At 40.9% G+C, this 26,559-nt stretch overlaps 1 protein-coding gene across 1 annotated transcript in view; it reads left to right on the top strand.

Moving 5' to 3' along the window:
* TRPC7 (transient receptor potential cation channel subfamily C member 7) overlaps positions 1-26,559 on the top strand; it is a 114,978-nt gene that overhangs the window by 73,291 nt on the left and 15,128 nt on the right. Inside the window, exons 4-7 of the mRNA XM_074604267.1 lie at positions 7,009-7,173; positions 13,127-13,343; positions 18,784-19,017; positions 20,913-21,177. Of these exons, the coding sequence (XP_074460368.1) occupies positions 7,009-7,173; positions 13,127-13,343; positions 18,784-19,017; positions 20,913-21,177 (881 nt within the window). The remainder of the gene's footprint in view (positions 1-7,008; positions 7,174-13,126; positions 13,344-18,783; positions 19,018-20,912; positions 21,178-26,559) is intronic.

Below are 26,559 nucleotides of genomic sequence, written 5' to 3'. Positions count from 1 at the left end.
AACTCAGGTCAACCAGCAAGTGGATCCAGATATTCAATTTCCATAAAACTGGGGAATATGTGGCTATCTCGGGATATGAGACAAATAACTATTTCCCCGTGGTGAAGTGGCTCTAATAAGAAAGATTTTTTGGTTAAGAAAGGTGCATGTGAAAGGTTTTACAAAGGTGTAATTTATTACTAAAACCATAATAAATACTTCTAGTTCTGTGCCTTAGAATTAAATCAGAGACCGAGGTTGCATGATTTGTTTTTATTTTGTCCTGATAATTCCAGCTCATCGGGCCTCCGCCTACAAATACAAACCTTTTCCCTTCACTACCGGGTTTGTAAATGGTTCAGATATCAGGTCTGAATATTCACCAAGACTGTCATAAGGATCACCTACAGGATGAGCAAGAATCTCATGAATATGTGTGTGACGCCATTAGACAGTCAGATGAACCCCAGGGACAGAGGGAAAGCTGCAGAAATCCTCAGGGCAGGGACGTTTCTTTGCTTCACGTTCTCTGTGTGTCTGCAGCGATGGCAAAATCTCAGAGGACCTTTTCTCATGTTGTGTTTCTTTCCATGCTACGGTCAGATCCCATTGAAAGTCGTCTTCATCGGTTGAGTTGTCTTTCATCCAAGTTGAACAGGGTTCCATGAAATTCTTTTTTTGCTTCTGGATGAAGGAATTTGGACCTGCTGATTTACTCTCCTTTGTAAGGTTACTTTTGTGCAAAGTGTTTTAAAAACTGGGCCTGTGGCCATGGATAGAATTTAACTATAATTAGAGCAGGTCTCTTTTGTGAAAAGGTCACAGTCTCACAGCATGGATATTTGGATTGGAACTTATTATTTTTCATTCGTAAATAATAGGGCAAGTAGTTTTCTATTTCTTTCTTAAACTTTCTACAATTTTACTTGCACCCGTTATCAGGCACAACAGCAGTGAGCAAAGTTCCAGCCATGTTTACGCTCTGACAACCTCATTTGTCATAGTTTAATAGCACAACCACTTGCTAAAGGCAGATTTTTTTCTGCACTCTGGATAACGAAATAAGTGTATTATATCCCATCTGCGTCTGCTAAAGTGTCTCAGAATAGTTTCTTCAAAACAAAGGTGTCTTTGTTCGCTTGGAGGCTCACAGAACAGAGTACAAGGTGAAGATAAGAAAAGGCATATGCATATATTGGCCTTTTCCTGGGCTGTGTATTTCCTAGCAAGCTTCAGTAATTTCCACTGAGCTTTTTTCCATCTCCTGCTCTGCTTCGGGTGAAATGACTCTGCAAGTAGGTGGGTTTTTTACGGGATCAAAAAACTGTTTTTCAAGGTTTGGTTTTGTTTTGTTATTCAACAACAGTATGTTTCAGTTCAGGCAAATTATTTTTTTTCAGTATAAATCCGGATTCTTTGTTTAAGCTTTGAGACTTAAAAATGCCTAAAATGTTGTAGGAATCTCCAAAAATGAGAAGAGGTTTAAAAGCAGAGTTGTTATGTTTTGTTTTAATATTTTCATTGCCTTTTTCTTCTGTTGTGGGCGTGTGTTTACCCTTTAATTTATCTGATCCTCTTTGGTGAAATGGCAGGACAGCTTTTACCCTTCCGGGGACAGCAGTAATATCCTGCTTCCACCTTTCCCTGAGTTTCTTCCACACCTGCCCATGTTTGCTGGTCCTCCCAGAGCATCTTCAGCATCCCAGTGAAAAGGGATGATTTCATATCTCCTTTGATGAGGGTTTCAGGGGGAGAAACGCAGCGTTGCCTACCAGCAGAGAGGGGTAAGCCCGGCTTTCCATCCCTTCCCACCTCTGGTTTTGCTCAAGCACAAGCACTGCTGCCGAGCAAAAGCCAACTCACCTTCCACATCAGGGCTGGCGTCAGTCCTGCTGGCAACACCAGCACGGAGAGCTCAGCTCAGCCTGCCTTTGTCTGCCAGGTGCCTCATGAACTCTTCTTAATACTACGTAGGCACCCCCATCTTTTCAGAGCACACAAATGTGTATGGCTCAGATCCCACCTGGTTTTTCCTACGTGTGGATCCCTGCAGGAGCGCAGGTCCGGTGCTCCCTGGCGACGTCCCCCGCAAAATGGGAAAAGCCACGCATACAATCCGCTTGATGCCCCCCTCAATTTCCCTTGTAATTCAGCGGCACAGCGTGATGATCAACTCAAATGAGTCATCAAAACGGTTTTGGCTTTTTCGCTAGGATCTCCGGCATTTGAAGCATTACGCACCCAACCAGGGGTTCCTGTGAGCAGGTGCTGCAGCTTAAAACGTGTTAATCAATGTAGGCTTGCAGAAGCAATGAGATACATCAAAAGGCAAATGTTTAATAATGAACCCAAAAAGGTTGTTCGAAGGGCATGGACGCAGCTACATGATGGAAAGAAAAATGGCTTGTCCCTGCCCCTGCCAGTGTCTCTTGACATTACCAAAGTTCTCCTGAAAATCTATTCATACAGCTCCTTTTCTAGCTCTACTCACTGATGAAACACATCGCTGCTCATCTGAATTGCAGCTTTTGTTTGCTGAGGTTTGCCAGCGTTTGTTATAAGGCTTACAGCGAAGGGGCGAGCGGGAGAGGACACGACAGGAGTATCTCTGTGAAAGCCGGAAAGTTAAAGTCACAAGTTTGAGTTGTTACTTCTGACGTGCAGGTTTTTAAAGAGTTTTCACCGGTTCACTGATGAGTTTTTCCTTCCTACCTCAGCCCCTGGCTATTCAGTGTAGGGCACATTAGCAAAGCAAGATGATCTTGTCTGAGTGGTTCATTCTTTTGCCTCAATGGTAGATTTCTGCACTCATAATAGAATTAGAGTTATTTCAGTAATAGAAAAAGATACTGTTTTTTTTCTGCACGATTAATTCCAATCATCTGAGGCTGACGTCTGCCTTATACCTGTCTTGCCATTAGTTTCCTTATTTCTGCTGACAGCATTTTTCTGTCCAAGATAGCTATCTTTTTTTTTTTTCTTTTTTTTCTCCTCCCCTCTTCTGTTTGATGTGAGAGCACGGTCTGCTACTCCCAAGAATTTCCTGGATTTTTTTTCACCTGGCTGTAGCTTATCTGTTATGTGCCACAGGATAAGAGAGGTGCTCTTCGGGTAGGGACCATGGGATGTTTTGTACAGGGGGTTTAAGCAGTGCTTAAGCGCTGAGAGCTCAGGCAACCCCAGTGCTAACACTGAACAGCACCAGTAACCAGAGTCCTCATCACAGACCTCTTCTCTGTCCAATCTAATAGAAAATAAAAAAATAAATTCTCTCTGTTACAGTGTTTTCTATCAGAAGTAACTTCCTATACAGTTATAGAGCTATAAAGGTACTTTATTGTCTGCATAGTGAAACTCATGCATTTTTGAACAAGTATACTGAGGAAAAAAATCTCACTCTGTCATGAGAGTCGTAAAGTGCTTTCCCACAATGCATCTACATGATAAGCTACGAGAAAGAGCTGTCATACATCAAATTAGACAGCAATGTAGAAAAGTTATCGTTCAATGTGGTATCCACAGTGGTCTCTAAAACATTCTCTTTATTTCTATGTGTAAAACAGTTCCTTTGGGCTCTTTGAATTCCCACTGAAGGCTTTGAGAGATTCTTTCCTTATTCTAGACAATATTCATTTCACTCATTTAATCCCCTGTAGCACAGAACAGCAGCTTTCGGAGCTGTCAATACTTTCCTGTGTCTTTCAGTGGCTCTCAAAACCACCACTTTGGCAGCTTCATTATTTGAGCTGGTACTTCAGATTGATGTGTGACTTTATTTTATTTTTTTTTTTTTTTTGACTTTTTTTAACTTAAAAAAATGTGCAACTGATAGGCTGGAGGGAAGCACAGTTTTTTTCGTAAATCATAGAGGTATGCATGCTATAAGGAAAAACCACCGCCATCTATTGGGGTCCCCATGCCATGGGGCCAGAAAGCTGCCACTGCGGTTTCCGAATGCAGAAGCATTGGAAAGCATTTTGCTTGAGCTCCCAGATCCTGATGCATTACCTTTATCAGCTTGGAGGGGACTCGCTTTGCCCATGAGATAAAGCACTTAGTGCTTTTAAATGGCTCTTTTTGGACTCACGCAATCCCCTCCGCTGCCAGTGCTTCCATTTCAATCAGCGATATCTTGCCCTTCTGCACAGTCCCGGCCACATCGGTCTTGTTGCAATGCATTCTGCCCTTCTCTTCGTCTGTGCAGCCACAGTTTCCCCCTAAAAGCCTCCTAGCCTCATTTTCCAGTACTGAAGAAAGGGAAATAGCATTCACTGGGAACTTTGAAAAAGCAATGCACCATTTAGGCCTCTGAAATTCAATATACCGCATCACCGTTTTTCATTACACTTTGAAATATTCTGCCTTGAAGCTTTGGTCTCAAACTCTTTTTTTTTTTTTTTTTCCTGTGCCTATGACACTAAGCAAAGCATTAGTGTAATCTTTAACTTGGTGTCAGTGCCCATTCCCAGAGAAGAGAGAATGTTAAATGGCTCTGTAACTTCTCCGATGAGATCTAAGATCAATTTCTGAAATTTTGGTAGAGAGGGGGTTGGCACTGTCTAAGGGTCACTGCATATTTCATTAATATCTGATGCAGCCAACCTAATGAAAAACTCTACTGCTTGCTGTAAGCAAATGACAGATCAAAACTCATTCATGCTCTTGTCTTTCTTATCCTGATCTTACTTTTTCCCTCATTTTTGTAATAATCGAACTAAGATGAGCACCATCAAGGCTCTATGGCGTGCTGCCAATCTTCATTGCCTTGTAAAAAATAAATTGTTCCAATGAACTGGGCTTTATGGCAATTCCTTCTCCATTTTCCTATATTTGTATTTTTGTTGTAACTGTTCCCAGACAGAGTGAAACAACGAACAGATTAAAATGTCTGATGGATTCTCTGAAATGCCAACCAGCAAAAGTCTTTGACTGTCTCATTGCCAAGGACAACTGAATTTCTTTGTCTGAATCAATTCTCATAATGCGGTGAGCAATTACAAGAGCAGGAGGAAGCCTGGCTGTTGCTTTGGCCCTTCATCTCAGAAGTCTGCACATCTACCAATGTAATTTTCCTTTCCACGAGTTGCTACAATTGCTGTTGAATTCATCATATCTGAAAATAAAATTTACAAAGGGAATCAATTCTCCGTCTAGCTTCCTTCCACTTCCTCTTTCTGTCCACTTGCCAGAAAGATAATAACCCCTAGCAGCATTAGCACAAACACAAACACTGGGCGTTAGGAAATGCCTCCTTGCAATGCTGCTGTCATCACCTCAAACTTAAACTTCAAATGCTCAGAAAGGCTGGGACTGATGGCTTATAGTTTATCTTTTCTGAAAGCTTTGGCTTTTTTGAAAGCAGCTTAAAATAAAACATATTAAAAAAGTTAATATTTCCAGGAAAAATTCTAAAGACAAAGGCGGTTAAAAGTACCTATCAAATTTCTTCACTCTGATTGATTTATTCAGTGGAAGGGGTAAAGTCTTATTTTCTATTTTTTAATTTTTGAGAAATGCAGGCCCCAAAGCCTGATTCATCTGAAGTGCTTTTTAAATAGCTGCTAATGTGCTGTTAAAGAAGAAAATGCGTTATTCCACGGCAATCCTAATTACTGTGCAACTGTATTTCATTCTGCACTAGCAATGAACTGATCATTTAAACTCCCAGTAGCGGGTTTTTTTATTATGCAAACGTCTAGAAAAGAGTCCATTAAATTCCTGATTTGATCATCATTTCACAGATAGTGAAGATGAAAGCGCAGTCAGAATTTTCTCTACTTTTCAGTCCCAATGAAACTACAGACTGAAATCCCTGCAGGCGGTTGCAGCTGGAAGGGCTGAAGCAGGGCAATGGGGCAGGTGCCAGACATGGTCCACGGCCACCCAGCCAAGTAGGAGCAACAGCAGCAACAAACCCCCCAGTAGCCTCTGCTTTCCTTCTCTCTTTCTCTCTCTACCTGCTTCACCCTCCCCCTCGCCTCCAGAAATTTCTGCTTTTTGAAGTAGTGGAAGGTTTTACATTACCCTCCTAAGAACATCTATTCACCCACAAAAGTCATAAACGAAACACTCAGTTCTGCTAATGCAATCAGCTGCATTAGCAACATGTTTATTTTTCCTCTTTCCTTTCAATTATTTTTCCTTTTAATTATCTTTCTTTGTGATTAAAGATAGTCACATTCTAAATTCAATCACCCTGAAGAACAATATAAAATAAAGAAGTTTAATCTTTGATTATAAAACTCTTCTGTGGGATCCAGTGGTGCTGTAATTTTACCATTAAGAAATTGCCCTTTTCAGTTGTCTGCTGCTTCCCTTTTCTTTTTCCTCTGAACAATAAACCGAAGAAGAGTCTCGGTTACAGGATACAAAACATGTACTTTCTGTACCAGAGCACCACAGCTTTTCCTTCTGCTTTTAAATTTGTCTTTTTGTCCAATCAGTAAAGAATAAGCTGTCATTTTTTCGAAAGGTAATCAGAGATAAAGCATTTAAAGCAGCAAAATACCAGCCAGACCTCTTCTAGTTCACAGGAGAAGGAGAACCGTGCAGAATGGTTCGCTTTGGGTCCATGTGCAGTGAACAGAGCAATGTCATATTAGTGCTGTGTTAAGCTGCTATTTCAACATCTTTAGCAAGTTATCAGAGGTGTTTTTCAGCTTGATATCAAACTGCCTCTCTGTCTTTTCTGAATCTCGATGTAGACTGTCTCAGATGTAAACGCTGACCCCACAGAGGCACTTTGTCAGTGCTGGCCACTGACGGATGTTGAGTTTTGGCCTAGACGGTCTGCTGTCTAAGAAAACTTTTATCTAGAGAAGACAAGAAGCAGAAGTGAAACACGTTCTGCCAGTACCTGGGGATTTTGGGTGCCTGGTTTGCAGTTTCCTGTCTGTGACACCGTAAACTTTGTTGGACCACAAAGACATGCCCTCTCTCATTCCACTGGCAAGTTCAGCAGGTTATTCACTGAAAACTCCTCCTCTTCAGACAATGCTGCTGATACTTCTATTTCTGTTTCTTTCACAGTTTGTTGCTCACCCCAACTGCCAGCAGCAATTGCTCACCATGTGGTATGAAAACCTCTCAGGCTTACGGCAGCAATCTATAGCTGTGAAGTTCTTGGCTGTCTTTGGGGTCTCCATTGGCCTGCCGTTCCTCGCCATAGCCTACTGGATCGCTCCCTGCAGCAAGGTACAAACTTATTAAGGTGCATGTTTTTTATGGTCATTTTTATCCAGGGCCTGGAATGAAGTCCCGTATTTTTCTGTAACGCCATTGGAAAGTGATTCATGCTGTCTTCTACGATTGCCCTAGATTTGCCCTCTCCCAGAGGAGAGCAAACCTGAAGTGTTGCTCGGTAGACACAAATGGAGATATTCGGCAGGGTTTGAGGTTCCTCTTTACAGGTAATGAAGGTGGAGTGGGGGGAAAAGAGGGTGAGTCAGTGGATGATGAGAAAAGAATAGGAAAAACAAGGAATGGATAGGAGATAACATTGTGGGAGTGGGGTGAAGAAAGAATAGAAGAACCACCAAACTGGTGAACAAGCAAAGGAGAAGAGCTTTGCTGCCCTAAAAAGCACCTCTGATGTTTAAACTCTTATTCCTGTTAAGTACTTTCTGTTGCAGGTTTCTTCCTTCTTCAGGGCTCCTTTCTTCCCTTTCCTTTTTCTTTTTCATCTTAAATTTTTTTGTTAATGGAGCATTTTTATGGCACATGTGCCTGAAACTCTGGCAAGCCCCAGGGGACTGCTTAGTGCTGCAGGGAAGACTAGACTCAATCATACAATCTTTATGGTTTTGAGGGAAAAGCTGATGAAACTTGGAAAGCTGCTGTACCTAAATATGGCTGTGGTGTGTCTCACAGCATCAGATGGAGCAGGAGAGTTTTGCCAAGACCTAGAGATCAAAGAACCAGAGCCAACCATTAGCTTAGGTAAAAGCTTAAGCTGTTGCCGGTATGAAATCTGTAGTGAGATTTCCATCCTGAAAGAGTCTGCTCAAGCAAGTGGAGATAAATAGGTGTGTGGCTGAGTGATAAATAGCTTTTTCACTACTCTTGCCACAGAATAAAGGGGTGTCAGGGAAGAAGATCATTTCACATTCTCAGGAATAGCCAGCAATATCATCCATTACAAGGTAGAGGTTTTCAGCAAGAGGCTTATCAGAGGTACTTAAATTTGATCAAAATTACCCCTGGTGCTGGTAATTTATTCCGTCTTGAAAGCATCTTTTCTCATTTCCTTTAAAAGCCAGTGACGAATCCTTTCTAAATTTGTCAAGCCCAAAAAAATTATAGATCCACGGATGGGTATTAAGGAAAAACTACAATTTGAAAAGATTTATGTTAGTGCAATCAGACAAACCTTTTGAAAACAGTCTTCCAGAACATCTGAGATAATAAAACATGTTTAAGCCTTGGTGTCCTCCAAAACGTTTCCAAGAAAAGTACTTTCTCTTAGAGTAATTGGGAATGTAATTTCATTTTCTCAAGGTTTGTATCAACACAAAACCTCACAGCTTTTATGAATACTGGACAGGACTCTGGAGTTGCACACAGCAAAGTGAAAGCTGGGCTGTGTTGTGGGTGATTTTGGTAAGGTCATAGAGGGACTTCAGGTGTGGAATTACCACGTCGATTCGGTTCTGTCAGAGCTCAGTCTAGCGGGGATTTATGAAGCTGTCTCGTTTCCTTCACCTCTGTTGAATGTGCCAGGGGTTGGCACACCAGCCAACAGCAACATTTGCGGTGCATTCTCAGAATCACAGAGGCTGTATTGGAATATAGCAATAGGTGGGGAGGACAGTTGGACTAGAAATAAGTGGAGAATTTAAATGAAAAGCATAAAAACTAAGGAAAAAAGTGAGGCAACAGATTCAAAATAAATCAGTCTTACGGCAGAAATAAAAAATTATTGAGAAAGTTACTTGGTTTTAATTTCTTGAGGTAGGTGTATTAAAATTTAAAAAAAAATGGAGGGAGGGGGACTTAACTTTTCATTGACTGTGATTTCATTACACTAAAACTTTTGTGCATTCTTATTTTTCAGTGTCCCTTTCTATTCACTCCACTTTAGACTGTGGAAAAACCATACTTAGCCTTCTGTCATAAAGTCAAATTGAAAGTTCTTTCAGGCAGGAATTGTCTTTTAATGCATGGGTTTGCATTGATCAGAACAATGTAGTCTTGATTTTTGATTGGGGCCTGTGATAGAAATAACTGAATAATGAATGCATTTTTCCCCCATGAACTGGTACCTCACCCAAGATCGTCATTATTTGGTTCAAGAGCGGAGGGTTGATGCATGAGCCTCGTATCCTCTCACCGTGTTATTGCAGACAATTTTACACAGGCAGCATATCCGCTGAAAGGACAGTGATGTTAACAGAAGATTTGCGTGTGATGCTCTGAGCAGCCCCATTTTGTTTCGGTTAATTTTACAAGCGTTTTGTTTGCTTTTAAGTCATGGAAACAATCTTGATGTTATACAACCGGGTAATTAAATAATTTTTCCGTATTAACAACCAGCTAAGATATTTAACATAAATCAAATCAGGTCTGACTTAAAAGACACACACATGGCCAGGCATGAGTCAGGGGCTCATTTCTGGGCTAAGACAGTGAGAAAAATGAAGGAAATTTCTGTAGTTTGGAATACTGGTTATAGGAACTGTCCTGGCCAATACTATTGTGTGTCACTTTCTTAAGATGTATTGGTCAAATTCTGCATTTTCACATAGGGTAGTAGAGTAATTCATGTCTCAAAATAATTCCTTCATTGATTTATCTTAGCAAGGAATATGTTTTCAATCCTTTACTCTCAAACAGAAATTTTTCTTTAATAAAGCTCTGTGGAGTTAGAATATACCGCAACAAATACCACCTTTGAAAATTTAGTACATGGTATTAACCGGAGTTTGCAACTAAACTCTTAAGTCTTCTTTTGTGTTCAGTTGCACAGAGCTGTCTTTACTAAAACCAATTTTAGTGTAGGTTGGTCATTCATTTCTGGATGCACAAGCTGTTGACAGGACCCACAGAGCGTAAGCCCATCCTGTCCTGGAATATCTGTGTTGACTCATCCATGTCACAGAGGCCATGACCCTGAAATGCACCGTTGCTTTACATGTTGGTGTCCAAAACTCATTTCACTGTTGATCAAAAGAGAAGATAAGAGATAGAATGGAAAAATTGCACAGTCTGCTGCCCAAAAAGACAATGACAAGAGCAAGCAGGGCTGTTTGGACTGTCTGCAGAACTTCAAGAAGTATTTTCATTCTGGTCTGGGTGGTCGAAGTGCTCATTCAGATATTACAACAACAGAGACCATTTATACACAGCCTTCATTGCCTGGGCTGTTCGCTGGCTTTCACATAGCCATGCTGGGGATTTATGGACTGTAGGTCCCGCTGGGATGGAGCCAGCATCATCTAAGCACTGGAACTTTAATGGTTCACTCCACCTAAAGCTGTACCCGTACCTTTTTACTCTGGGTGTTTTCCTCCCCCGCTAAGCTGCATACAATTTCTACAACAATATTTTTCATGCTTCTACTATGAACATAGTACTGAAAACAGTCGTGGCTTTTTTCTTTATGATGTTTCTATCTGTATTTGTTCTGGTCTCTTGGAGCTGAAATATATTTCCATTTGGAAACTTTTTTTCACTATCACATTTTATATATTTTCTTTTTGACATGTCTGTATGCTTCATTATTTTCTTATAATACAGACAGGGTCCTAAGTCATGAAATGAGCTGTTCTCTTAAAAACGAACCTTTGTATCCACACGCTGTCAGCGTTTCTGTCTTAACAGTGACAGTCAGGCACTTCCCCACAAGCCTGGTTTGATGAAGGATGATATTTTGATTTTAAAAAAGTAATTGAAAAATTGATACATCCAAGTAGTTACACACCTTGAGTTTAACTGTATCGTGTTGCTTGAAAAATATATCTTATTGTCATGAAGCATTAGGCTGACTGGAGGAATTGATGCCTCATTATTTTTTGTTACAGAATATTCTAGTCAACACTTTCCCCTCCTGTAGATTTTAACTAAAAATCAGATTTCTGAGAAGATGTGAAAAACATCAGCTCAAGAAAAAAAATTGTAAGGTTTGCACAGTAATAAAAGGGATAAAATGCTGAAGTAATGCTGACTAAAAGTAGACTTCTGTTAAATCAGTAGAGAACTAAGTGAAATTACCCAGAGAATTCATTTGGTTCTGTAATACATGGGATTATTTCTCTGATAACCAAGGCTATGTTGTTTTAATCTCAGGTCTCCAGTATTTTTTAAGTTTCTATAGAGACCAGAAAAAGTCTGGAGTGGAAAAAAAATATTTGGAGAGGATTCATGGTTCAACCAAAATTGCTTTTTTTCTCTTTTAGTGAAGTCAGGGTAGAAATGAGTCCTGCACAGACTGGAAATGCACCTTCTTAAAACTTTGTTGGTAAGGCCCCATGTGCCCATAGTTGTTATTATGCTTTACTCATGCTTTTTGAGACAGATTATATGAGGAAAACATCTGGGATTATTTCTGTATGGGACGTTGTTTAAACATATCCCATCGCCACATCAGCTCTGTACTAGAAATACAAGTTCTGCTACAAAATGTAAAGCCAACCCAATGCCAGCCATAAAGAGCTATTGAGAACATTACACCAAGGTTTACAGCAGAGGAGTGAACTAGCAGCACAAGGGTTGTGATTGGGTTTAACACACTTCATTTACTCCTACTTCTGCCATAATATTCCTAGACAAGATTGAGGAAACTTGGGCTTTGATCCAGTGCAACATCTACCCACTTAAAGACATCCTTATTGACCTCAGAAAAAAGCAAGCATGTTAATAAGGGCTCGGGGATAGAGCAGATTTCTTTCATTTTCTTTATTGGAAAGTCTTTCCGGTATTTAGAAACATGCAAATTTTCCAATAGGATTTACTATTCTGTCAACTTCATGAAAGATTTAACTGGCATTTTAACAATTCAGAGAAGAAAAAGAAATTAGAACTAGAATCATAAGACTTCCCTTAAATTTCTGCTAGACCTAAAGAGCCCAGCTTTCAAAATATTTCCTGCCCTGCAATAACCAGAGACCTGGGCTCCTTTGAACAAAGCTGCTATTGGAGATAAGAAAACAGAGAATTTCCATTTTCAGTTCTTTTTCATAATTCTCATGAAATTTTATGATCGAGTCAGTAGATATTAAGAAAAATTTGAGGATACCTTGTAATCAAGGGAAGTTAATCAGCAAGTAATATACTGCCAAAAAAATCCCCTTTGCTTTGAGGTTGTTTTGTAAAGGGCACATAGAGGATGACACTTCCATTGCTGCCTATTGAGTCAACACCACAGGCATCGGTCCTTGCACTCCTAAAAATGCTTCTACTCTAACATCTTCCTGGTTTTCTTACATCACAGAAAATGTAAGATGAAAAGCGTGTTATTTAAATGAATTAGCAAACAAAGCTTTTCAAGAAGAACGGAAAAAAATATTAGCTATAGTGAAGAGACCTGCTGCTCTGAGTCTTGGCTTAATGTATTGCAATAAATCCTTGTGTTCTGGGGGGTGAATCTCCAGCTTTTGTAGTAATTATGAGAGAAGACTATCATATCAAAGCATATTAAAAGCATTACTAAAGTATCTTTAAACGGAAGGCTATTTCCTACACATCGTTAATGAACCAAGAATTCAGCATTAATAAAAGATATTAACATGTAATGATGATGTAAGGATGAGAAGTGGGCCCATCATTAGGATTTATGTTGGCTCACATGATTACATTCATATAACACGTATACGCACAAACTTGTCTCATATAAATGTCCTGTCTGTTCATTTTCCACTTGCCATATGGCCAGGACAATTAAGTATTATATGTGACTATAAAGGAGAAATATAAGATACTTCCATGCATAGAAAAATTATCCAAAGGGCATAATTTGAACTGCAATGCATAACGTCTAGAATTAGCAAAGAAAAACGTGAATAAATCTAAACTCCATTTAGTTCATGATTTAGAATTCATTTCTGAATCTTTTTCACTTTGGACAAATGGTTCAAAATTTTACAGGAAAAAAACTTCCAGGAGGTTGATGAGGGAAAAAAAAGTCTTATGTCTTGTGTATGTTTCTTTGCAGTTGGGACGGACCCTCCGAAGTCCTTTCATGAAGTTTGTGGCACATGCAGTTTCTTTCACAATCTTCCTTGGACTGTTAGTAGTGAATGCTTCAGATCGGTTTGAAGGAGTGAAAAATCTACCCAACGAGACCATCACGGATCATCCAAAACAAATATTTAGAGTCAAAACAACTCAGTTCTCATGGACAGAATTGCTGATCATGAAGTGGGTATTGGGTAAGCAAAACCAAAATGTCTACAAGTCCTCCAGGGAAATTCAACGTGACTAGAAATAATTTGATAGACAGTGACAAGACAAAAGAAAAAAAAAAAAAAAAAAACAAACACCAAAAAACCCCACAAACCCAAAAACAAAACTAAAAACAAACAACCATGAGGTTAAATTAGAAGCTGATGGAAGTGTTTTGATTAAAACAGGATCAAAGAAGACTTTGATCTTGGTCACTGCTTTTGAAAATATTGAATGGTGCTTAGCAAATTCTCACTCTCCTGATTTTCCACTTTCCGTGGTGAATGCTACAGAGGTTGTCTGTTTGGCTCTGTTGGTTTAATCATTGCATCTAAGGAAGGTAATATAGTCATAGGACCTTATAGCTTCACTATAGGACATTGCTCTATTTAAAGTGAGCAGTAAGAATTGTGTCTATTGGGATGTGGGTTATCACCAGCCTTTTTTATTACCCTGCCATGAGATCCTACTACAATTCACTGAACCTCAGTTTCTTCATCTGCAAAATAGGAATATTGTTATTTATTTTTTTTTAATGCACTCTGAGATCTAGTGATGAAAACTGCTAGGTAAATAAGAGTTGGTTATTATGAAATTCACAGTATGAAATTGTTACTGGTGAGAGGACAGCACAGCACTCCTATATTTTAAAAGGAAATTAAGTTATCCCACAACTGTAAAGTAGGGACTCATGTGGATGAAGCCTTCAAGTGCAGAAGTATGCCACATGCAAAAGTAAAACTTCCAGGGAGTTTTAGGCAAATTCAGATGTATTGCTTTTCCTATAGGTCTAATTAATTCCTGGCAGGTCAGCTACCTTGAACCACTAATCTAAACAGGCTCAGAAGGATTTATTGGGAAATTGAGCTCGTCATCTCTGCAGAATCTTTGTCTACCTTTTCTGTATCTATTTTTACTCATCACCATGATTTTGATTCTTTTCTCGCAGCAAATTATTTCAAGGTTCCATAAATACTGATGGCGTTAAACCTCCCTGAAAAATAGGATAGGGCTGCTCTATCTGCTGACTTCCTGGCCACCATTTCTTTGTTCCCTGTCCCTGCAATAATCAGAACCCCATACAGGATATTAGGCCAGAAAAAACTGAATAGATGCCAGACTGGATAGAGTAAGTCTGTAAGATATATTTTTAAAATGATATTAAAGCAGTTGGACAAGATGATTAGATTTTAGACTAGGTATTCTTTTCTCACAGGCAGTAGGTTTCTGTCTGCCTGGTGAGTTCCTGAGAGATGAAGAAGAAAACATTTCATTTAAAGAGAAGGTTTTCACTTTTCTGGGAGAAGAAAGGTGATTCATTGTACAGAGTTCTGAATATAATGAGATTTTCTAATGACTGCCTACATCAGCACTGACAGTCTTCTCTGGCCATTTTACCTGTCTGCCTACATGAAACTTCAAATAATATTTCAGCAATACTAAGGTGAAAGTTTGGTGCACGTGGCCTGCAGACAGCTGGCACGGGGACTTGGCACTTGCTGAGCCCTGTATGTGACCCTAAAAGCACTAACGGTGGCTGACAGCCCAGCCATTTGGCGCAAAAATCTTATAGGTATTATAAGTATGTATATGTAAGTATAAATATAATTAAATAAAGCAAATGTTATAGATAAATATCACTGGTAAAGTTGCCAAGACATGCTTTTCTACAGTGGCAAATGTAAGGAGACAGTAAGTATATGTTGAAGTGTAATAAATCCAACTCTTGTATACTAAATATACGGCCATATTTAATCCTGCTTGGCAACACCTGCAATTGCTGTCTTCAGACTCAACAGCGTAGGAGTGTTACCTACATTTCGATTCATGGTACAATCAAAAAGTGTAATTTTATTTATTCTCAGCTTGTAAATCCCTTCCTTCTGTTTCTGTTCCTTCTTTTTTCTCCTTCGTACTGTGGCAGCAATGATGAATGCTGATGACACATTACTTGTTCCAACCATAGCAGACTATTTTTGAGAAATCAGTTTACAGGTCCCTGATCTTGGTTCTTTTTTGGGGAGAAAATTGGCTGTCTGAGTTATCTGGCTGCCAACCGTAAAATTATGACGCATGTTCAGAATAGTCTTATTCAAGGATAATGTGGTACATTAGCATAGCGTAGTGTGGCCACGAGTGAGCACAACCTGTAATAGCACTCCCTGCAATTAATCTTGCTGGAGATATGAAAATTGACCCACGTGTGCATATTTTAAGAGAAAACTACCAGTAGGAGATTTTCAGACTGGAGTTATGCAAAAATATACCATTGCTATCTCCTGCTCCCAACTATTTGTAACGCAAGCGAGCAATGGACTAAACCAAGCAAAAGCAGTGACTTTCTGCCAAGCAAGCACTTCATCCTGCTCCAAAAATCCATATCAGAGGCTTTAATCTCCATTAGACTGCATCTCTGAAATGGCTGTTGGCCGTCACTGGATCAGCCGGGTAGTGTTAGTAGCCCATTTAACATCCCCATAAACATTCAGATAAACAACAGTGTTTTAGGTGGGAGAATGACTTTTTGGTCTCATTCCACTTTGTTATGAACAAGCATTCAAGAGCTGCAGATGATAAACCAGTTTGCGCAGAGAAATCCCACGATGCTCTGAGAGGAGAACTTGCCACTTCATACATGGGGCATGGCAATTTTGGCTCATGCATCCGTGACTCATTGTAAGCCTTGGCCACCTCTCCCCCTATGGCCAGGTCCTCCCATCTCTTGCCTTCAAGTGAGGAAGGTTGGGATGAGCAATATGGACAAAAGGGTGCGCTGAAAGCAGGGAGGTTTCATTTAGAGAGACAATCCCCACTGCGAAAGCAGCCAAGGTAACAGTTAAGCTCTGAGTAGACTCAATCTGAGCACAACTCTATTTCTTAATCCAACAGCCTTTGGCAGATCCAGGAAGGCTCAAAAGCGGCTCTCCAACAACAGCTGCTCGTGATTTATGTACCAGGCCAGTGGATATAAAAATCTGACAAACTGTTCCTTTTTGTGCACAGGTGGTGAACAGCACTTCTTGTACACTTCCATTTTTCTTCCAGATGGGTTGTGCCTGTAGCTTGACTCTCCTTCCCCTGCTGAAACCAGAAATGCCCACCAAGGTGATATTTCTGATTATCCCCGCTGTGGGAGAACAGGCACAAGAGACCTGCAGAAGCTGGAGACCAGAAGCTGCTCATATCCCACCTCTCTGTGCATCAAACTCAGGGAAACGACCTCTGCCAGAGCCACCAGGGGCCTCAGAAACACCGTATTAAAATGCAATCACGTCCTGGCAAATTTGCTTTGCCTAGTTGCTTTCCCTTATTTCTCTTCTTACATCCCATCTTACGTCCCATCCCCTAAATTTTAGCTGCTTTTCCTCTTTTCAGTATTTTTGCTTAAGGAGAAGCTTTGAATTACTTCCTCACAATGTATATATACAATTACCCAGTAGCACTGACCGAATAATTACTGCAACTTTTCTACTTGTCCTGGATAGACATTTTTCCATATGTATAGATAAAAAATGATTGCCACACAGCTGGAAAGAAGAATGATGTAAATTATAGGCCAATAGTGTGATACTTTCACAGAATGATTCTAATTTTAGTCAGTCTACTCAGTTTTAGACGTTCCTTACTTCATTAATCTGTGACTTAGGTATATTAAGTAACCAAGATTAGAAATCAATTTGGATGGGAGAGTTAATATTTAAACCAGAAAAGACATTTCTGGGTGTCGGTGGACAAGTACTGTGGTCGGCAGCGTTACTATGCCTGTGATATTTCCTGAAGTGCTTTAGTACTTTTGTACAGCATGCACATGTAATGCGTAGGTCTAATGTCTCCTATCTATCACTTCTGGGATACCTTTTTTTGTTTTTAGCTAGAAATATTTCTTTAATATTTCATCCTCACTCTGGGACCGTTCCTGAGGAACCAATTCTTCCACCTTCTCCATTAGACAATTTATTATTAAGAATATTATTATTCATGGTGAATGACGGCTTGGGATGAAGCTCCTGCCAAGCACCTGTGGACTCAAAGAGAAGAGCTGATAGTCTCCTCTCCTGCCCTCCTCTGTCTCTGCTCAGCACTCAGCAGACCTCAGGCTCCCTCCCAAAACAGATCTATATGAGGCATGACCTATATCAGGGTACAGCTTCAAGGACCTGCCTGGAGATTCCAGGGCTATGGAGGTCACAGGCTAGCTGTGCCTTGGCCACCGATGAGATTGATAGCTTAGCTTCCCTTTTTGTCTCAAATCCTTCCCTGTGCACAAGGACTGACAGTGGCAGTTCTTCATTCTCCCTCCAGCTAGATTCACGCCGATTTGTTTCCTTGCCTATAACCCAGCTTTTGCCTCTTGGGACACCATGTGCTTCCAGGAGTCTCTGAAGTAGCTGAGCAAACGCATTGACATGCCACACCACGAGAGCTTCCAGCAAAGAGAATGAAGAAGAGTTCACAAAAAGGACAGGGTTGCAGGAGGCCACATACAAACTGGCAGGCACTGCTCCTGCTTGATTGCACGTGAATTTTGCTGCTGCTGTAGAAACAGAATTTGGTAGAGTGCAGGAAATATTTACCAGTGGGTTAAATATTCCAATATTTTAACTATTCAGAAGCATGATTTTGGGCCTGGACCCTTGCTGTGATTGAAAGTTGGTGAATTTGACCTGAGCTCTTGGCTTCAGTTTGCCCTTTGAACTCACTTGTCCTCCCCAGCACTTCCAGTAGAACATGGATGTCAAAACGTTTGAATTTTCTGGGTTTGGCATTTAGGTTTGTCTGTAAGTCTACTGTCAGAAGGATCCTAAATTCAGGCTAAACTCAGCGTTTTCAAAGTGGTAGATCAGACTTTAATGTATGGAAATTCATTATTATTTTATATATAAAACTTTATGAAAAGTACTGGAAGGGCAGAACTTCTGTCTTACCTTTGATCATATTATACTTACTTCTGGATCAGATTTTCTCTCATGAAGATCTGTTTCCGTTCTCAAAATGGACCCATCCACTGTTTTTGGGAAAACCAGCAGAGCAAGCCATACCATCTGCAGTCGCTCTGTTTAGCAAGGAGATTTTGGGCACAAGAGAGGAAATCTACATTTTTTCCAAATAGATCAGCAGTAGAATTTTCTAATGCCTTCAGTATTTCTGAACTGTGCTTTCTCTGACATCACCAGAAATCTACTTTACCATTGAATTATATAGTGATATTTTGAAATTTCTACCTCATCTGCACAAAATGACATATAATCTTAAAGTTTTTAATAATCTTTAAGAAAAGATGATATGAACTCTTCTCAAGAAATTCAGCTCAATTGAAGAGTTATTTGCTTTGGTCTTAGAAGCCACTGTTAGCCAGGAAAAAGGGTCTGTCAATACAAAAAGCACCTTCTGTGTTTGCCGATTAAACATGCTCTGGCCTTTCCACAGGCATGATATGGTCAGAGTGCAAGGAGATCTGGGAAGAGGGTCCACGCGAATATGTGGTGCATCTCTGGAACCTGCTGGATTTTGGGATGCTGTCCATCTTCGTGGCATCATTCACCGCCAGGTTCATGGCTTTTCTCAAAGCAACTGAAGCACAACAGTACGTAGATCAGTACGTTCAAGATGATGACCTCAATAATGTCACCCTTCCCCCTGAAGTTGCTTACTTTACTTATGGTAAGATGCTTTTTGCTATCTAATGCTTCCTCTTCTTTTAGGCTAATGTGTGACAATGCTGAAAGCAGCTTTCTGTTTGTGATATTTATGTAGGTTTTTTTCTAATTAAACCAAATTATTCTTCTCAGATCTACCCATTCCAGCCATCTTCCTAAATAGTCAGAAAGGAATTGAGACCTGAGCCTTATTCAGTCTCTGATCTTGTGCTAAGGTTACATTCAGGTCAATCACATCCCGACAAAATGGCTCGAGCAACAAATAATCAGGAACTGGGAATGCACAGAATATAATTTAAATTACAGGTGAATGAACCTGCTTAGTTTTCCAGATGTGAGAGGGGGGAGATGTATGAACAAACGTATGATCTGGAGCTGCGCTTCTAATGGTTGTTGCACTCTGCACCTGTTACATCCAACACCTGTATACATATATATATATGTATATATACAAACACTAATTACACCCATAAGCTGCTGCTCCTACAGCAGAAAAACTTTATTTTTTGGAGAGCCTGTATCATCTATAAGCGCTAACATTTGGAAATGCAAGCAGTCAACATTATTGACAACATTATTTTTGATGGCTGAAATGGTTTTTCTTTGATATCCACAAATGACTAGAACTTTGCACCCCAGCGTGGGGACTGGATTCATTGCATGCCTCTGCAACACTTAAATGCAATCCATGGAGATTTTTGCTTGCAGAGGTTCTGCAGGAGCTAGAGGGCTGGGCACAAAGGAGCGCCATTTGCTCCCTAGGGTTGTAAAGTAGTTATTCTAGTGATGTGCTTGGGCTGGAGAGGAAGATCTGGGACAGCAGGCTTCATCCGCTGTAGACGTGCACCATGTGGCACCAGAGACACGTGCCCTGACCCCACAGGCTCGCTGGCGGGTCCGTGAGCTGGTCCCACCAGCTCAGCCTCTTGCTTGGTGTGTCCCCTCTGAAGATGAGCTTCTCTCTCCCTGCCCAGACAAGCAAGAGGCCTCCGAGGTGATGCTGAGGTTTTCCTCTCTCTGGTTTGACTCATTTAAAGTGAGTTCATGATACAAAGGTGCAAAAGGTCCAGAACAGTATGTCACAACAAGGTTCTGTGAATTCCTCCATCTGCTACTTTTCCTTTGGGTCAGATTACTGAAAATAATGCCTCGGTTTACTGCTGTGTCCTTAAAAATGTGACATGTTTTATCTCTGAGTCACAATCTTTTCATCAGGAAGCTCACTTGATGCAAGGACACTTATAAGCTATATTAATATAAATGTTCAAATTTTCAGTAGATTAAATAAAGAATGCATTTCTGGTATCAACATGAAGTTTTTTAAAGTAAAACTGTTAGAGTGACTAGACTGCAAGGATTGGTTTTAATTTAAATATAACATGAAAATGACACACTTGATGGATATATCTGCATAATCCAAACAAATCCTAACTTTCTTATCTAATGGTAGGGACAGAGATCTTGGTCTCCCTAATGCTTCCTTTCCAAATATTGGCACCGTGCCACATATCCAAATCTGCAGCCAAACTCCATTGTGTTGTGGTTTTGGTTCTCATCTCAAGAGCTTCAGATAGAAAAATCACCGTACAGTTGATGTTCAACTAGAAAACGGAAAATATCAAATTCGTTAAAAGCCAAGCTATTTATTTGCTGTGTGACTTTGGTAAATCCCAGCGACTTGCTCCTTTCTCATTTTAACCATGTGAAAAATACAACTGATTCTTCTCACACATATGTGTACAGCATACTGAGGACTTCAGTGACCAGTTGCTCCAAACCTTTTTTTACTTTAACTCCAGGCCAAAACCAAGATTCAGTCTTGAAAAGGGGTCATTTATCATCATAACTTCCATCTAACACTTTTTGTTACTAATACCTAATGTACGTGTATTGTTTTAGCCAGGAACAAGTGGCTTCCCTCGGATCCTCAGATCATTTCAGAAGGACTGTATGCAATAGCTGTGGTACTCAGCTTCTCCCGCATTGCTTACATTCTTCCAGCCAACGAAAGCTTTGGCCCCCTGCAGATCTCTCTGGGGAGGACTGTGAAGGATATCTTCAAGTTCATGGTCATCTTCATCATGGTGTTCCTGGCCTTCATGATTGGAATGTTCAACCTTTACTCTTACTACCTTGGTGCAAAATACAACCCTGCGTTTACAACGTGAGTACCTATGGAAAAGCAGTTTCTCTTGCACGGATCAATCCGTTCTGGTCCATTGCTGCTGCAAGGTCCACTCAGGCAGTTTCTATTCCAGCTACGTGGGGAAGGCACATCCAGATTTTGCCAAGGAATCTTGTACCACAGCCTCCAGCCCTGGCAGCCAGCTCAGAGCCTGAGTGTAGGGAGATGTGTAGTTCAGAAATGGTTATTTTTGGAAATCAAAATAACAGATCTGAAAAATGTTATGTGAGATGTTCAGTTTAATGAGTCAAGAGAAGCAGTGGAGAAGAGGTTAGAACTAGGATTATTGTTTTCAAAACTGCAAGCTGAATGTATGTAAAATAAGGGAGAATTTTGCTTATGTGAGGTCTGTTTTAGGATACCACCTGAGCACAGCAGTGATTATTAGGCGCACATCTGCGAACCCAGCTGCTAGTTGTGATGCTCAAAATAGCAAAACGAACCAGGACGCCTAGGCTGTGTTTCTTAAATCCTGGCTGGGTACTTTTCAGCAAAGGCCATGTGAAAGCTGCACAGAGCATCATGCCATGGTAGACAGTGGGTCTGCCTGGGTCACACCAGCTCGCTGGGTGGCCGCACAGCCCCGTGGAGGTGGCTGTGCCAGAGGCCCTGTCTCCACCTTGTCAGGGATGTCAGGAGCAGAAAGAGGGTGGCAAATGGTTCTGGAATGACGTTCAGACTGAAGCTGCTTTTGAAAAGGGAGAGCCTACAACTTGCAACCTTGAGGTTTGCAACCAAGGTTGCAAAAATGCAACCTTGATTCTCTGGGACCCCGGAAACCCAAGTCCCAACCCTGGAGGGGGCTGCTGAGGTCTTGAAGGAGCTTTCAGAGGAGGGGACATCCTGGTGCCGTGCTGTGTCTGAGGGACGTGTCCCATGCATCCATGGGAAAGTCTCCTTCCTTGCACTGCGATGTGGTATGAGCATAGCACTGTGGCAGTGAGCTTTGTGTGTCTCAAAACCACCACGACTTGCCTTAGGGACACTGTGGGGACTTTTCCTTCCCACACACCCATCTCTGAGGGAAAAGGAAAGCTTGGCATAATGTTTTCCCCTTACTGTGATCTGACTTTCAGGCAACCACACCACGCTTCTAGTGCCTAAGCCCATGGTGTTTACCAGATGCAGAGCAGACAGCAACTGACATTTGATGTGCCATTTCTCTGACATGCCACACGGCAAGCTGGGGGCTTAGCTTGTAGCTTCTCTAAGAAAAATGACCTTTTCAGCATTGCTTCTGTCCAGTGAGTGGCTGTTGTCTTCTAAAAGCGCAGGAGACAGATTTACCACACCACCCTCTTGTGCGACCTGTATCTTGTAACATAATGTTTACTTTCTCTAATAGAGCCAAATATGCCTTCTGCACCTCTCCTTTAACCTCAGGATACATTTTAATGGAAGAATTCATGAAGCCAGATGCAATTACATTTATCTGTACTTGGTAGAAAGGTAGAAGAAAATTAAGTGTGTGGGATGTGCCTTGCTTCTTATTTGAAGAGGAGATGCCCTTGAAGCACAAGACTTAATGAGAAGTTGAGTCGATACCATCCTTGATTGCTTGGTGGCACAGTGACCCTCAGTTATGGTGTCCCCCAGGCACGTCACTAGAGCACAAATTCGTCTCTTATGCAATGCCATGCAGTAACTCTCTCATTAGCACTCATTACCTAAGTGGATCTTCCAATATTTGCTACCTTTTGATGGAAATAATGAGCAAACATTGACTAAAATGATGACTATTCACTGGAGTCAAGATTGTTTAAATGCCTGAGGGATGTCTGGATTGGGGAGAGTCTTGTCAAAAGGCAGTGCTCTTCCTCCCTAACTTCAGCCTGCTGGCTACTCATCCCGGAGGGACTTCATGTTGTTGGGAAGCAAATTTTCCATGAGCATAAATTTTCCTTCTGTTTAGAAGAGAATTAAAATAGACTTACTTTATTCTCATTATTTAAACACACAGGAGTGTCAAATCATGATCAATGAAAATGAACCCTTTCATCATATGAAACAAAGAGAATAGATTAACGTTGATCCTGAAAATCCTTCTCAGACATCTCATTCAACAAGCTAGAAACCCTGAGGTATACTGTCTCAAACAATTTTAATAAGCTAATGATAAGGTTATATTGGCAGATGGGCAGCTACCAATTCTAGCAATGTTTCCTTCTCCCTTTTTCGTGAGGTGCCTGTGGGCCTCGCTGAAGGTGACAGGCACCTGCTGCTGTTAACTTATTCGGGAAAAGAAGGAAAATTTCACTATTAGAGCTGAATAAGGAACTCAAATGTTCATTCACTGGAAATTCACTGGGGCAAAGAAGAATAACGCTTATTTTGGTGTCCTCATAACTGTTCTGTGACTTCAGAGATGTCACTGAATGCATTTCCTGGTAGGCATGCTTGTGAATTCTAATGAGAATGCGTGAAATTTTATAGAAAGCAGGTTTTATGCTCAGAAATGTGACTATGGGACCAGATTCTCAGAGTTTACTTGGCTAGTCATGACAGAAAAAGACCCATTAGATTTGTGTGCTAATTGATTGTGGCCAGTTTCAAAGGGCATTGAGTTGTCATCTCACTGGATAGCCTCAGTGAGAAACCTTAGACAAACAGCTACTCACTGAAATAACTTCGAATTACACATTTAAGAAAACCACAGCTTCCCAGGAAGTACATAGGCAGAAGAAAGAGTGTCCAAATAACACCCAGAGGGAACTGCTTGCTTACTTCTAATGATAATAATCAGTGAATGTTTGGTGTAACTTAGCTTTCACCTTCCCTTCCTATTGCACTTTCGAAACCAGGTGCTCCGTTTCGCTCGTGTTGCCATCTAACAGAGCAAGCACATAGCATTCCAGTGGCCCCTGAAGAGAGTTGTTATGCAAAGTTTCTGTCAATTTTTCCATTTTAATGTTCTGGTTGCAAAGGAAGTAAAGATGCAGTGGATTTTTCTTCACAAAGTTAAATACACAGATTATTTAGCGAACTATGGTATACTTTCAAATTTTCTTTGAACTTCTTTGGTGCTGAAAAGTAGACCATTTCCACGGCAGTTGCAGCCGACCCCAGCTATGTTTATCTGTTTATTGTATGCTGTGTACAGAACACAGCTCTTGAAACAGCCTGTAATTAAGAACATGCTATGCAAACAAAGTCCAAATGGAGGCAAGACTGATTGCGTTCATCTTGCTTCCCGCATCACAAATCAGGCTGAAGGCTACAACGCGAGGTTTTCTGTCTCCCTCTCCCCAAAGGGAAATATGACTCACTGTTCAGTGCCAATGTTACTGCGAGGCTTGACGGCCTTTTTCTTCTCATTTTGCTTTGTCAAAACGTGATATTTTTCTAGATTATATTGACTGCATTGCTTTTTTGGCAGTGTTAAACCTCAACCAATCAATTTAAGGAAATAACTCAGTCTGAAAGGATGCCTTAAGCTTTCTTAAAGAGGACACAAGACTGACATGAAATCATAGCCTTGCCGTGATGTTTTTTGATGAACAACACAGTGCTGTTTACAAAAGCAAGGAACATCTACAAGTAGACGATTGCCTGTGGTCTGTTTTCTTCCTTGATGCAAAATCCTTGTTTAACTTTTACAGGATTATGTGTATTGAAACAAACAAAAAAAAAATCTCTGTTCTCTCCCCACTACAACAGTTGGCTCTACCACAGTAGAGGGAGAGGTTACAATGTACCCGTCTCCACAAGGAGCATCAGTCAATCTGCCACTGCCAGATCCTCCTGCTGCCAGGAGCTGTCAGTCTGGGCAGGACTCCTGACTCCCTCCGTTCCTTCATTGAGAAGGAGAAAACACCTGCTGACCTTGCAGGAAGGGGGTAAATTGCTTAGCTGGCAACGATGAGACACATCAGCATCTTGGTATCTTTGAGAACTTGGCTCCAAACATCCTCGTCTCATGTTTTAGTGAGATGTTCTCACAAAAAAGAAACCCAACTATTGTTCCCTGTGACCTGTGCCAAATCTTGTGCAATTTGGCCGTAATCTAAAAGGGAGAAGGAAAGAGCCATCCAGACTTTCGGGGATGGACTAGTACAAGATCTCCTTCGAAATTATTCCTCTACAAGCGGGAGACCTGCATCTTCTTGGGGGCATTGCTAAATGCTGTTCTGGGGTGTTACAGGACAGTTCCAGCTTCCCAGTCCCACCACCATGGGCACTGGTCCCTTACCTGACACTGGGAATAAGGACTATGGATATTTGGACCAGAGCCCAGCACCTTGGCCCTTGCCCACCTCCTCTGCCGTGCTTGGGGGTGTCAGGGCCACTCGCAGTCCTCAATTAAGTTTTCAAGAAGAACCTGTCACAGCTCCGGAACAAAGGTTAATGCTCAAGTTCTGGAAAAGGAGCAGAGTTGACATGTAGTATTAAAATCTGCCGGTAGGATGGAAAACTAAGGGAACCTTTCCAAATTAAAAAAGGAAGGTTAATAGCAGGGAGCAGCTGGGATCAAGGCTGCGGGTTATGTTTTTTATTAGTTTGATAAGTGACTTAGGTGGTGGATTTGCAAGCCAGAGATTTTTGGTGTTATATGTGTTCTTTGACTGGAAAGTACAGCATTTCTAGACTAAGCACTGGCCAGATCACTACTATAAAAGTGAAGGGTATGTGACACATTAATGCCAGCCACCCTTTGCTGCAGATGAAGGCAGGAGGCAAGAGCAGAGTGTTACAGGAGAGGAAATGTCCAGCAAGTGGAAAAATGATGGCACTTGTTTGCAGCAGGATCACAGCTCATCCCACAAGCGTGTCTTTGCATGGTGACCCAGCCTCATGCAAAGCAGCAAAGGGGGAGGGAACGTGGTATCAGAGACTCTGGGTATCACGGAGACTGAAGGCAAAGCCACATTTTAAATGAAGTTTTGCAACAACTATTTGGAACACCACTCAAGTTTACTCCCCACAAGTCAATGCAGTTATATTAGCTGAGAATGATAAATATTTACTGCAGTCTTACTACTACTTGTAAATGGAATATGGAATACCGTAAATTATGATGGGTGATGAATACAAATTTGCTTTGGCAGAAAGGAACTGCCCAATGCTCTGCACTAGCCTGTCAAAGGGTGAAATTAATTTCTTTTGCTTTTATGCATGGTATAATTGATACTGGAGTTGATGTAAAGCTTATCGTTCCCTTAGGATATGCTGTAGTTTGTGTCTATATTCTGTTTTTATAAACAGATTTAGCAGGATTAGGCTGCCACCATAGTAAAAAACATTTCATCAAAATAATTTGTCAATGGCATTATTTTCTTAGAAGGCGTTTACCTCCTGGCAGTCAGGGGGAGAGAGGACATAATTAACTGTTAACATGCTAAGGATTGTTCAGTGAAGGCAAAA

The sequence above is a fragment of the Larus michahellis genome, chromosome 11 (assembly GCF_964199755.1).
Source record: "Larus michahellis chromosome 11, bLarMic1.1, whole genome shotgun sequence".
NCBI lineage: Eukaryota > Metazoa > Chordata > Aves > Charadriiformes > Laridae > Larus > Larus michahellis.
The sequence above is the reverse complement of the archived record's forward strand: the minus strand, read 5'-3'. Positions and strand labels throughout refer to the sequence as shown.